Below are 14,456 nucleotides of genomic sequence, written 5' to 3'. Positions count from 1 at the left end.
GATTTACACTGCTTTAGATGGACTGTGCAAATGGGCCAATGTATGGTTCATCATAGAATTCCTTATCACAGAGCAAGTGCTTCTGATATCCTGCTTCCCTCTGCTACCCTCTGTATCATCAGGCAATGCTCTGCCACTCCTGGACAGTTATGAGACCTATTAAAGTTGGCTGAAGGTCTCCCAAAACCTGATGCTGTCTCTGTCAAGTAATGATATGTAAAAAAAATACCATACAGTAAATCTTATACAATTTAGCATCAATCATCTGATAATAAATTTGCAAAATAAACCCAACACAAGAATAAGGCAGGGCCAAGAACCCTTAACTCTGTTAGATTAACAAAAAGTTTCTCTTTGGTCTATCTCAAACTCTAGATGCCTAAATTCTTTAGAATAGCAACTTTTTAAAAAAGTGGGTAGAGGAGAGCATTACTTTCCACTTGAAGAATGTAGCATATTCAACACCTGTGGAATGTATTTTATTGCATTCTTCCTGCGAGGTCCTTTGTGAAATAGTTGACGAGGAAGTTCAGAGCTGGTTTATTTTGCAATGCACCACATTTGGTTTGCTTATTTCAGTTTACTGAGGAAAAACTTCATCCTCTCAGAATAAATAGGAACGTATCATACTTACTACCATAACATTTATGGGAGAGAGCTGTGCTTAGCTTCTCTGAAGTTTATTTTAAGAAAGTACTATTGGCATGATTGCCTCAACTCTTAGGTTATTGGTTGTTGGTTTTTTTAAAAAAAGGTAAACTATAGATTTGTTCTCCAGAATTCACCCATTAAATTTTATGTATTAATTAAGACTTGCTAACAGAGCCAAGTCAACACGCACCCATCTTCACATGTGAAATTTACTTTTGCCAAATACAGGAGATTAGTTAGAATAACAGCATCACCATGTTCTGGTTTTCCTGGATCACCACATGATTTTCCTACAGAAAGGTGAGAATTAGCATATTAGGATTATATGGATATGGCATTCATTGACAATTTGATTCATCAAATATTCTGCCCCAGGGTCAAAGGGTAACTAAGAAAGCTTATGATCTGCCTATGTTTTCAAGAAGCAGCCCCTTACAGTGTTAGAAAAGTTGCCTTTTAAGTGAGAAGAACTTAACAAGAACGCTGATGCAGGGTTTGGAGGTGGGTGACAAAAAATACACAAGGCTTTTGGATATAAAAAGTCCATTGAAATTAATGGCTTTAAGCACACTCAATTGCTTGACAGATCATGGAATTGCTATTGTTAAAAGGCTGTTGTTGTTCCAACCAAATCAAAAGCAAATTAAATGTATTTCAAGTCTGTGGTTATATCCATACATCACATTAAGACAGTAAACAATGCTTTAGTGGTGCATGAATATGCTGAAGCAAACAGGCTCACACACTCCACCACCACAACAGCTGGCCTGCAGTTTGCAGTGTCTTGTACCAACTATAGGTTATCCTACCTTGCTGAAAGTAACCATAGTCAAGGTTACATGATGGGTCTTTGTTACATAGCATACTGTGGTTAATTGGAAATTACATGTGAAAAAGATCTAGGATCTAGTATACCACAAGCTTAACATGAGTCAGCAAGCAATGTGATGCAGCAGCAAAAAAAAAGCTAATGGTATTCTTGGCTACATCAACAGAAGTAACAGTCTGACCACACCTGGTGTACTGTGCCTGGTTCGGGGCACCAACATTTAAGGAAGACATTGACAAGATGCAATGTTTGCAGAGGAGGGTAGCCAAGATTATCAAGGGTCAGGAAACCAAGCCTTATGAGGAACAGTTCAGGGAGTTGGGTATGTTTAGCCTGGAAAAGAGAGACTGAGAGGAGATATGATAGCTGTATTCAAATATCTAAAGGGCTGTCATGCCACACAGAGGATGAAGCAAGCTTATTTTCTCCTGCTCTGAGGGCTAGGAGCTTCCTGCAGCCAATCAGAAGCTTCACTTTGGAAGTCGAATGTTTCAGAAGTTGAACGGACTTCCGGAATGGATTCTGTTCAAATTCTGAGGTACGGCAGTACAGTATCATACTCTTCTAAACATATTACAGATGAAAACAAGATTTCAACTGTGTGATCTTGAAGTTAACTGCAACAAGATACTGACCTTTACAAAAAGCTGGGATTTCTGTCCAAGTGTAATTCTCACGACAAGTAATAACAGGAGTTATTTCAGGGATAGTGTCGTAACCTTGGCGGCAGATATAGGCCACAGTGGTGTTGGCAATATAGTAATCCTTCCTTTGCCCTTTCTTTACTTGAGCAAATGCGGACCTTGGTGGGCTCATGCAACTGCCTGGCAACAAAAGCAGACAAAAGAATGGGGAAATGTGCTGGGAAGGATTTGACAGAGAGAGAGACTTTTCCTTTTGATTTTTGAACCTTTTGATTGCAATACTGCATTACGTGACAAATGCAGGCGACTGGCACTATCGGCATTTTGCTTCCTGATTGCTGAGCCATTTGTGGGCTGTTGGTATTACTCTGCCATTTCAATGAGGAGCTGAGAGTCACTCCAAGGAGTTTTAGCTGAATTTTAGGAAAATGTGGTTTTACCTGCCAATTTTTTAAAAAATATATATTTTTATTGATTTTTTTTTTTACATAAAATATAATAATATTCAGCTGCAGTTATTTAAGGCAGTCAGGTTGCAATCTGACAGCCGAACCCCACTCTCTGATTAGGAGGAAGTCAGAGAACAAACCTCAGATGTTCTGAAGAAACCTCCATCCATCATTATCGGGGAAAGAAAACCTCCGGTAAGCTGGATTGCAGAGATCAGCTTGGACACTGCTTAACTGCTTTTTAAAGAGTCCAGGACTGCACATCACATTCCGTTTAATTATTTCATAATGTTAGGCATATCTGCTCCAGCAAAACCTCATGCAGAATATTTTGGAGGGCATACACAATAAGGGGTTGTATCCAACTAACGTAGGTCCAGGAAATAACCCTAACTTCCTCCCTCCCTGAAAGTGAGGGAGGGTGACAAGAGGAGTCACTTTGGGCCCAATATTGGAGGGGCTCAGTGCCGTGCCATGCACCTGTGACATCAGAAGCGTGGGGCACGCCTGTGACGTCACTTGCACGGGGTGCAATGCACGCCTGTGACATCGCGCACGTGCACAACTGGGAGGAGCCCAAGCGCCTAGCCCAGCTCACCAAGCTTGGTGGTGGACCAAGCAAGCCTCCTGCCAGCCAGGCTGCGGCATGGCTGAGGCTGGCACGGCCAAAGTGGGAGCCACTACTGTGTCTGCCACAGCAGCAGCGGTCGGTGGCAGAGGCAGGGAAAACGGCGGCAGCAATGCAATTGTAAGACACCCTGAGAACCTGTAGAACAATGGGATATAAAACATTTGCTTAAAATCCATCAATACATGAATTAAACAAGATGTCACTCTTGGTTCTAAAACGAATAGTCATTTAAAAAGCCAAAAACAACCCCTTCTTTCCCCCCCATAACAATATGTCAAGGATAGGTACATTTAAAAAATAAACACTTACCCACACAAAACTGTTCTATGTGTGACCACTTTGAATCTGGAAGACATGTTACAACATCTACTTTTCCATAGACATTAAAAAAGTTGCCCAGACACTTGTAAATTACCGTTGAGCCTGGAGGGAAAGATGCGCCCTCAATATTCTTATGAGGGACTCCATTGCGAATGACTGGTGGAGGGCCACAATCACCTATGATAGGCATAAAATATGCTTTTTAAATCAATGCATTGCTGGTATTGTATTCAAAAAATATTACTATGGATTTACCTTGAGAACTGGCAGAAACACACATCATTACCTTGCTCAGTTTCATTCAGCTTTCATGCAGAATGCTGTATTTCGTTTTAGATGTATATTGCAAGGATGATCAAGCACTTATAAAACACCTTAAATGCACAAACCTTTTAACAACCAGTATCTCACCCATCCATCTTCCCAAACCTGAGACAGTCCCTATTTAGCAAAGGGGAAATGAACTAACATAGAGTCATTTATCCCAAGACTCTCAGCCAATCTAATTCTCTATTTTAGCCTGCAATAGCTGTAAGAATAAAAAACCAAACAGATCAGGCAAAGCTGACCTTACTATTAGGCAAAGTGAGGTAGCTGCTTCCTGTGGTTTTTATTAGTTCCCACCCTCAATACCTACATTTATTTAGCTTTTTCCAATCTCCTGAACTGGCAATGAAACTTGCTTGTTTCTGAGTTGGGCAGGATTAGCCGGTTTTCTCATCTGGTCACCTCCCAATATGTCATAGGCGGTAGTGCTGGGAAAGTCCTCTGTTTGAGTGAGCAGGCAGAATGGCAGCCAGCCCAGGACATGCACTTTAGCAAGCATTACATTTGTGCGCATGTTATTCTGCTGCCATACCGACCTACCATAGTTTCCAGATCTGCCAGGGAAATCTTGCTGGCGGTTCCCATGCCTAATAAGCACTGTGGTGCAGGGGCCCATGGTGGGACGTTCTCTGCTTTACCCTCTCTTCTGAAGTGTGTCTCACCACCACATTGCTTTCATTTTGATGGCAATACAGCTCTTCGCCTATGTCCTTGTGGAGGGGGAAAGTGTGCAAGGGATTTGTGTATTTTGGTTGGTGCTGCTGCTTTTCAGTCTTTGTTTTGGATTTTGTGTTCGGTTGTTTTATGCTTTTTTTAGATTTATGGTGAAGTCTGATTTTGAAGTTTTTGATTTTGAAGAGGCCTTTAGGTGAAGGGTGGATTATAAATACTTTTGATAAATAAATAAAATTGCTGCTGCGTTGTATACAGGTGACCATTCTGTGCGCACTTTCAGCCCTGGGGATGGAATGGGCTTACAGTCTTAAAAGTGTTGGAGGAAAGAACTGCCTATGTATGCCTCTGCCCCTCTAAGGCTACCAACTTCCCTCGGCGCTGTGATGGAACCTGTTGAATATCAGCTGCTAGTTCAGTGAGCTTTTGGGCATGGAATAATGTAGGAAGCTAGCCAGATCTTTGCCTCAGACAGCAAAATGCCATATCAGCTTGTGGTGAGACAAGAATGACAAACCACCAGCGTGCCCAGGAACCAGCTGTTGGCACAATGCCACACTTAACCCACATTTAAGATGCTGGCAAATTGAACTTTAAAAAAGCTGGGAGGGGGAGGAGAAGAAAATAAAACAAGAGTTAGCAAAATCGTGTTTCCTGTACTCACAATATTTACAGAAAAGCCACGGAGCTTTTTAATAAGTAATTTTGTTATTGCAGCTGGGAGAAACGTGGAGACAAGAGCATTACACTAACATATATGACTGCAGCGTTACCAGCCAAGCATCACAGGGCTCACCACAAACCTTATTTATCCAACAGTGCTGCTCTGCCTACACAACAGGCTTCCATGTGCACATCAAAATTAACTCTATTTTTCTGTCACCTCCAGCCCCTGCATGCCCTCAAAATCAGGTCTGTAGGGATAGGGGAGCCTCCAGAGCATACTGGGGCATGCCAAAGGTCAGGGATCAGCATTTGGCAAAAGCTGTAAGAATCTAAAAATCGTCTTGCTGGATCAGCTCAGTGAGACATCTAGTGCAGCATCCTATTATCACAGTGGAAATAGCCACTCCTAACCACCAAGTGTTTACGAGTGTTGTCAGCTTTGCAGACGTACAAGAGGCCATTGCCAAGGTTACTCATATTGGCCAAACATTTGTATCCAACCAGAACGCTGTCTCAATGCCACTTCTTCCCTACTCTACATGCTCTCTCTCTCACACAGTATCCAAGCATTAGGCATCTTGGCCAAATTTCAATACACCAAATTAGGCATATCAGAACTTTGCTCTCACAGCTTTTGAAGGAGTATTATTTAAGGATATAAATCACATGATGATGTCACTAGCGGGCTGTGCTTGAGTATGCATAATTACATATACTCTTTCCCCTCAACAGTTATAAAAGTTCTTCTTCAGCTTTCAATGCTGAATCATTGGGAGGATGTGACTAAACATACAGCAGTAACAAAAATATCTCTAAGTCAATGGGCAGTATCCAATGAAGTCGCTCAGGTAGCGGAAGGACTTCTGGTTCCGCAATATAACTTCCCCTTTCTCTCTCCCTGCACACCTCCTAAAGTAGTTTGGGGTTCTTCCTTTCTGGAGCATATTTAGGGAGCATACAGGGAGAGGAAAAGGAGAGGGTGTTCCACTACACCGTGCAAACAGAAATGCTTGGGCTAATGGAACTATTTTGTTGGATACTTCCCATAATTTAAACTCACCACCAGCACACAGCACCGGTACTTGAAAAGTCCCTACAAGTTCTTTGTGGCAGCTGTTGTAGATGCAACTGTTTTTTAAATTTAATTTTATTTATTTCTAATTTTAACAAAGTAATAATAATAAACAAATAAAAATAAAAATGTGATGGTCTGACCCCTTTCCTTTTTAACAGTGCAAATTCTACAAATACCTTCCATATCTCATCAAAACCATTTCTCCTGTATATTCCCCACCTTACCTTAATAGCACATGTTAATTTATCATTAATAGCTATATCCCACACCTCTTTATACCATTCTTCCATTTTATATTCACACAGCACTGGTACTTGAAAAGTCCCTGCAAGTTCTTTGTGACAGCTGTTGTAGAGGAAACTGCCTTTTCAGCAATTAACTTATCACTGCTTTCTGATAAAAAGCTGATTTCCGGCTGAGCAGTCTCATGCCCATGCTTAGCAAAGCTCAATCCAGATAAGATGTAGGCACAGTTTGTGGATGGTTCCCTAGACTGGATGGGGGGAAGCTTCCTCTTGATGGCATTACATTCCCTCCAAACAAGCAGGTAGTAGTTTCGGAGTACTTCTGGATCCATCACTGTCGTGGCCCTGGTGGTGCAGAGTGCCCTCCATCAGCTTCAGATGGTGGCCGAGGCCCAACTATACTCTTATTTGGGCAGGGACAGCCTATCTTCTGTTGTCTACGTTAGATCACTGCACATAGGACTGCAATGGAAGGTGATTCAGAAATCATAGTTGGTGCAGAATTCAGTGGTCAGATTGCTCAATAGGGCAAGACGGCTTGAGCACATAACACCAATCCTGGCCTGACTACACTGGCTGCCAGTTAGTTTCCAAGCCCAATTCAAAGTGCTGCTTTTGACCTAAAGCCTTATGTAGTTCAGGACCCCAATACCTCAAAGACTACCTCTCCCTGTATGAACCACCCTGGACCTGGCTTTCGTCACCTGGAAGATCTGGAGGGTGGCAATGTGAGAATGAACCTTTTCAGTGGTGACTCCCTGTTTGCGGAATGTTCTGGCACCAATATTATATAAAATCATTTTTAACCAGGCTTTTGCCTTTTAATTATCTTTGGCCTTGAGTGGGTGGAATGTTTTAATCCTGCCTTTTTAAAAATAGGATTTTCCTTTAGGGTCTTTATTTTTTCTTTTGTTTTATGCTGGTTTCAATGTATGTGTTTGTATGTGCATATATTGAAAGTTGCTTTGAATTACCTTGGTAAAAAAAGGTGAGTAATTTTAAATAATAATAATAATAATAATAATAATAATAATAATAATAATAATAATTTCACTGTCTTTTTTAACAGAATGGTACAGAGCACACTTAAATACTGTGCTAAGCTAACTGCCCCAGAACCATGTACTCCCTCAAACTGGATTGTATGAAAATAACCTCTGAACATCACCTCATATAGGCCCTGTTCTAAAAGAGCTGCATTGACTGCCAGTTCATTTCTGGGTTCAATTTATAGTACTCACTTTAGTGTTTTAAGCTCTAAATAACTTAGGCCACATAGCCTGAAAGACCTTCCCTGCAGAACCTCACAGGTGTTAAGATCAGCAGAGGGGAAGCTCTTGGGAGTTAAAAGCTGAAGATGAACCTCTCCACCTTTGAGATGTGTGTTTCCCGGGCCCACTCTATTCCTTTGATTGTTAACTGTTTTAACTGTTTTAAATTTTGAATTTTAAATTGTAACCCAACCTGGGACCTGTTGGTAGAGGGTGTGTAATTAATGACGACGACGACAACAACAACAACAACAACAACAACAACGTGAAATTGTAGAAATTGCTTTAGGAATGTGCTTTCTTTTTTGGTCACTAACACTAGTAATCAAGAGGAAAGGAGAGCAAAATTGTCAAGTTCAGATGTCAACATGATTTCCAGCACTTATTTCAGCCCTGATACCTATGGTTGGGGGGGGGGGTTGGGGGGGAAGGCGGGAGGTAGTTGATTCCCATCAAATTAGACGTGCTTCAAGAGTCAAGCAACAAACTACTGACAGTTGTTTTTTTTTTTCATTTCCACCATACTTTTCTGCCAAACATGCTCTCAAAGCAGTTTACAACACAAATGCAATCCATACAAACAGCGGATTATTTTGATTAAGCTGATTATTTGGATACTGTGTTTTTAGAACCAATTACTTGGTGAAAATGTAATACATCATCTTTAAATATCACATTCTAAGAAGGCCCAGTCCTGCCAAGAATCAATGGGACTTCACCTATTCCTGAGTTGCACCATATACAAAACAACTTAAGAAAAAGCCTGTTGCACCAGGCCAGTGATCCACCTAGTCCAGAATCCTGTTCTCACAATGGCCAAGCTCCCCTCCTGCAATTTCCAGCAGCTGACCTTCAGAAGCATACCACCAAGAAGTACCACTCCAGTTAGGGTGACTTTAAGTTCTATGAGTATATAAGTTCTATGAAACGATTTGGTATTTTCTTTCTTTCTTTCTTTCTTTCTTTCTAAAGTGTTCTTTGGGTGCGGCAAATTATATCAAATAAAACAAAGGAACGAAATATTAGGGGAGTTAAAAGGTAGAAACAGGCTTGACATCCACTTGGCTGGGAAGTTGTTTTGGTCTCTTTCTCCCTACCCCACCCCTCCATTCATACTATCAGTGACTGGATTAACTATAAACTATTCCATTCTAGATTAAAAATGTGCTTCTTCATTCAAACATCATTCAGAATAATACTTGTTAGTTTCTGCTTGGCATTCCTACTTATGCTGCTGAGTAAGATTTACTCAAATCCAGTTACCAATTATATAGTTAAAACAACAGGCATCTATGATGAAATACTACCTTTTCTCCCCACCCCCCATACCCACATTGCAGGAGGCTGGACTAGATGACCCTCGGGATTCCTCCCAACTCTACCATTCTATGATTCTATATGATGAAATACTATACCACATATGTGTGTGTGTGTGTGTGTGTGTGTGTGTTTATTTATTCATTCTATAAAATTTATACACTGCTTGATTGTAAAAATCCCCAAAGGGGTTTACAAAGGACAGTAAAAGCAAGAAAAAAATTACAACCCTACTTTAAATTGTACAAAAGTTAAAATACTAAAACAGATTAACATTACCTCAACTTTCTGAGCAGCTGGGTAGGTCTGTCTAAAAAGGAATGTTTTTAAACAGGTGCAGAAAAGTGTGTGTGTGTGTGTAGATATGTGCCTTTCTCAAACTCGAATCCCCAGATGTTGTTGCACTACAACTCCCATCCTCCCCAGCTACTACTAGCTGGCTCCCAGTGGCTCAAAGGGGCGGCGGCGGGGGGGAATCCCCTCTGTCGAGTGGCGGCTCCCGCTTTCCCTCCAGCTACTCACTCAGGACGCCGGCAAGTAGTGAAGAAAGCGCGAGGAGCCTCGGGCCAAGGCTGGGCGGCGAGAGCATCGCAGCGCGCAGCGTCCGCGCCCTCCAAGAAGAGCCTCTTCCAGGGAGCGATTAAGGCTTCCAAGAACGCCGCCGCGAGAGTCCGCGGGGCGGGGCCTGGAGGGGAGGAATCCGTCGAGGCGGGGAGAGCGGGAGGTTCAGGGGGTTGCGGCGGCGCGCGAGGGGAACCTCTGCCCGCCTCCTCCTCTTCGCGCTGGGAAGTGCAAAAGCTGCAAGGAAATCATTCGGTCCTCTTACACAGTTTTTGTTCCCCCCGCTATGACGTGAAGCCTGGGAAGTTCGGCGGTTCGTTGTCAGACTTGCCAAGGATGTTGCTACCACAGAATGAAAATAGTTACTCGTTTGGGGAATTTGAAAGTTTAAAGACCCTTAAGGCTCAGCCCAGAATTATAGCCTCGCTCGGTTTTCTAGTTACGCCCCAAAGCGGAATGTTAAGGTGTGGTGGTGATGTTGTTTTTTTGGCAAGGCGTGTGTGGGAATGCCGTCATGTGTCTTTTTCTCAAAGATATAAATACATAGACTCGTAGAACTCGCTTCAGAGCTGGAAGGGACACTTGGGTCATCTAGTCCACCCCCCTGCAGACCAGGAGTCTCCTATATTCATTCGTGCCTGAACAATGTTGTATTTCATATTAGATTAGTGTCAGGCCCTGGGGAATGTACAGAAGGCTTACTACACATAGGGAACCTCAGGCCCAGGGCCAAATGTGGCCCTCCAGGCCTGGCTGGCTGCTGGACCTCAGAATTGTCGCTGGGCCATTGGCGCGATACAGCAGGCTCTTCTTGTGTTCGTAACAATGCAATTACGTTAAACTGTGGAGTTCCTCTTTTTCACAAATAAATGAAATTTCTCCGCTTACATCCTGTTCTTCTGCCACATCCTGGGTGCTGTGAGCAGTTACAGTTGGTTGCCATGCTGGCAAATGTTGTTGCTACCTGCAAAATAAACATTAATACAGCAAGTCTGTGAGGTTAGACTTAAGTCACCCATGGAGGTTTGTGGCCGTGTGCTATTTTGGGTGATGATTTGAGCCTAGGTCTCCCAAAATAACCACTGCCCCACACTAACTAGAATCTGGCAGCCATGAATGGAGCCAGGACAGAATGGAATATGCTGACTTTTCGGATCTCAGCACTAAGGTACCAAACGTAATATGATTCTGTAAGCACAGTAAAATACTCCCTGACTGTCTGATTTAGCAGCAGTGCTGGGCCATTTCCAGTTTGCACAGAAAAGTCAAAACTATGGTAGCAACGTAATGCCAGTGCTTAGTTTTAATAAACAAATTGAGGATTTATGCATCTTAAGGGCATTTCCAAGCAGACTCTTTTTTTAAACGTCAAGTGTATACTGAGTCATCTGGTCTAGCAGTCAGAAGCAAAACCACATTAATCAGATACTTGTGTTGTGTTCCCTTGCCAAATGGCATGCAGAAACCTTTCTGCGTGTAAGTACACAAATGGTAGGCTAGGGCTTCACAGCATCAGCAGAAATCACATAGAACGCCCCCCAAACCCCCTCAAAGTATATTCACACATGAATGTTTATTTATAGTCAAATTCCAAAAAAACAAATATTTGATTCCATGCAATGAAGGGCAAACAAACTCAAAAACACAAGCCCACTAATAATACGTTTTTCATTATTAAAATTTTAAACAAGATTAGGAAAAAAATGAAATAACCAATACTGTACTCTTTATCAATTCCATGAACATTGCTTTCAAATCTTTATAGCTTTGACATAGCTTTCAATCACAAGGGGAGACCAACCTATCCAATTCAACATTGGCAGTGAAGAAGCACCTGCTTCTTTGCTTGTGTTTCCTCTTCCCTCCCCATCCTTTTTTCGCTCTTTTTGTTGTGTGGTGGAGGGGGAGGGCAGAGGTACTCTTTTAATATTTGTACAGTGCTTTGAAAATGTTAGGTGCTTTTGAAGTGTAATATTACTGCCAACTTTCTGAGGTATAAAAAAGAAGTTATTATAAAAATAGTGATTATTTTTCATTTTAAAAACACAGTGTTATAAAAAATTAAGCTATAACACAAAAAAGAACGTATTATCATTTGTGTTCCAACATTTTATAAATATCTATTTTTCTATCTCTCTGCATACATAAGAGATGTTGTAACAAAGTAATACAAACTTACGTAGGAGAGCAATCACAGAGGGTTTGATGATGGCACATTCTGTCATATGTCAAAAGGCATATTACTATTCCTCTTTTTAATATTTACCTAGGGAAAATTTCCTTATAAATTCTAAAGGGGGGAAAAGGATACTAGCATATTTTGCTGGAACTGTTTGAATATTATTATCATTATTTACAAAAAAGATAAAGCTCTATTCCTTTATATTTGTCTTTATCTCAGTCTTAATCTTGGTTCAAATTTTTCTTCCATTGCGACAGACAGTGCTATTTTTCTAGAAAAAGAGGTGTCGGAACTCACCATGAACACCTCCCTCATTCTCTTAGAATGGCAATAGTGCTCACCTGAGAGGAGCCAGAACTGAGTTCCTGTGAGTTCCCCCTGAAAAAAGCCCAGCAACAGGCCATATTTGATAAACTAAACCTCTTAAGCAAATTGCAATTTTTTTAGCAATAACTATTTGAGCCTCAATCAAGAAAAACTCAACCAACTCTTTATCTATTCATTTTTCATATAATCCATCCCAGAAACCTAACAATGCTAGGGAAGGTATTGGCATGAGGTCCTATCTAAAGAGTGAATTGATTTCCTGAAGTACCATATCCCAAAAATCTGCCAGTAGATGGCACACAAACCAAAGGGGACAAATACAGGTATGAGCATTTAATTTGTTTACAACACCATCACTGTGGTGAAAAGTGGAGGTTCATATAAGAGAGAGTTGGAGTATAGCATCATCTCTATATTGTTTTTAGCGCAGGTTTTGGATTCATGCTGAGACCATCTTCATAGATGCATTAATCAACTCTGCTTGCTTGTTGCTTAATGAAAGCTTTTATAATAAAAGACCTAACTTGTCATGCACTTGTTCTTCTAAAAGTTCACATCCTTATTTTTATTGTAAAAATAATAAAGCCTACATAGCGATTTATCACAAGATACTTTGGGATTGATTTTTACCATAAAATGTGGATGGTAGAGAAGTAAGTGGAGATGGGGGGGGGGGGACTAAATATTTGACCTTTGATTAAATTTCCAAAATTCTGTTTTTTTTAATAGGGGCTACAAACTCAGTTTAGGTTCCATGCCCCAAGTTTTTAATGAGAAAAAAAGCTGTTGTTACAGGAATTCCATCTAGACCATTGTTTTTCAGTATCAACCAGGGGTTTTCCTCATCTTTATTACCCAAAGGCAAAATTTGCCTCCCACTGGTTTGCCTCACAATAAGTATGTATATGGCCCTTCCACCCTCTCCCTTTAAGAAATAGCACTTTCTGATTCAAGCCCCGCTCTCAATATAAATCCTATCATTTTCTGTCAGGTCTGTAGTATTTTTTATTCTTTTTATAGCTTAGTTTATTTGTATCCTAGCCACTTTTTTTGTACTATTTGCGCTATATACTACATGGGAACCACCAAGGGACCAGATAACATTACAACCGTATTGTCAGCAAATAAAATTATTAAATGTTCCTTTCCCTTTACTGTATTATGGTCCTTTATTATTAAAGTTGCCTCTTAATGCCACCACCAGTGGCTTCGAAGCTAGAACAAATAACAGAGGGAAGGGGGAGCAATCTTCTTCCATTCCTCTGTATATTATAATGGATCAAGAGGCATGCCCATTCATTCTTATTGCTGCCTTTGACAATTGGTAAATCAGTTTGATGGCATGAATTATTTCATGCCCCAGAAATAAATTAGAAATTACCTGAAGAAGGAGCTTGCTGTATCACCAAAGGCCAGGCTGACACTGAGCATAGTTTTTGTTCTTCATAATGGTGAATTAACATTTAGAAAGCTCCTAACTGGATTAACTGTGTATCTGCAGTCTTTCTGTAAAGATCTGTTGGATCCATTTCTGTAAACGATTGGGTCAGAAACTATTTCATCTATGGGTGGATCTAGACACAGGTTAAAAATGCTATAAATAAGTCAGAAATTAAATCGTTACAACAAAAGATAAAAAGGCCTATGTAAAAATCCATATAAATTCCTTTTTGCTCTCTGGTGCCATCTGGTGTTGCATGTTTATAATGCATTCAAAAAGTATTGTGACGAATGTAACCGAGTCCTATCTGTTGACAATATTGCTATCAGTTTTTTGATGTAAACAAAAGACGCAATGCCACATGCCCTTAAAAGATACTGTGAGAAATTCAGTGTTGCTCTACAATGCTCATTGTATCTGAGCAAGCATTTTAGCTTGCCAGACAGAAAAACCCCCCTCTCCCTGCTGCATTGTTCTGGAGGCTCTCGTGACACCCCCAAGCCCATTTTGATGGATACAGGGGAAGAGAGGGCAGAAAGCGCCACTGCCCAAACCAAAGTCCTTGCATGGGGCTTCTGCTGATGGGATTAATTTGTTGAACCCCACACTATTTTTTGTCCTTTTGCTATGTTTATTCAATAGGTAAAGTGGACCTGATGGCGGCCTCTGCATCTGTTTTTCAAATGTCTGCTCTGTTCATGTGTACAGCAGGGTGGAGTAGAGGGTGGCTGCAGTTCCATGTCAACATAAAAAACAACATTAATCCTCTTCCTTCTCTGTTCTTCCTCTTTGCATTCCATTGCTTTAGATACTTTTCTCCCTGAGCAGCTCACTTTCACTATTGGAG

General features: G+C 41.0%; 1 protein-coding gene across 13 annotated transcripts in view; it reads right to left on the bottom strand.

The window, feature by feature from the left end:
• The window catches only part of LOC310764108 (membrane cofactor protein-like), a 54,409-nt gene extending 44,302 nt beyond the window's left edge, over positions 1-10,107 (bottom strand). For 2 of the 13 annotated variants that reach the window (XM_083617443.1, XM_083617439.1), the window contains exons 1-4: positions 9,621-10,107; positions 3,514-3,702; positions 2,116-2,304; positions 842-941 (exon numbers count right to left, since the gene is read on the bottom strand). In XM_083617443.1, coding sequence (XP_083473569.1) covers positions 842-941; positions 2,116-2,304; positions 3,514-3,702; positions 9,621-9,687 — 545 coding nt within the window. In that variant the 5' untranslated portion in view covers positions 9,688-10,107. The remainder of the gene's footprint in view (positions 1-841; positions 942-2,115; positions 2,305-3,513; positions 3,703-9,620) is intronic. The other 11 variants (XM_083617441.1, XM_083617442.1, XM_083617449.1 and 8 more) reach the window with 8 other exon arrangements.
• Between the last annotated feature and the right edge of the window lie 4,349 nt (positions 10,108-14,456).

Source organism: Podarcis filfolensis, assembly GCF_964270895.1.
Source record: "Podarcis filfolensis genome assembly, chromosome: 6".
NCBI classification, from domain to species: domain Eukaryota; kingdom Metazoa; phylum Chordata; class Lepidosauria; order Squamata; family Lacertidae; genus Podarcis; species Podarcis filfolensis.
This window is presented reverse-complemented; position numbering and strand designations above follow the sequence as displayed.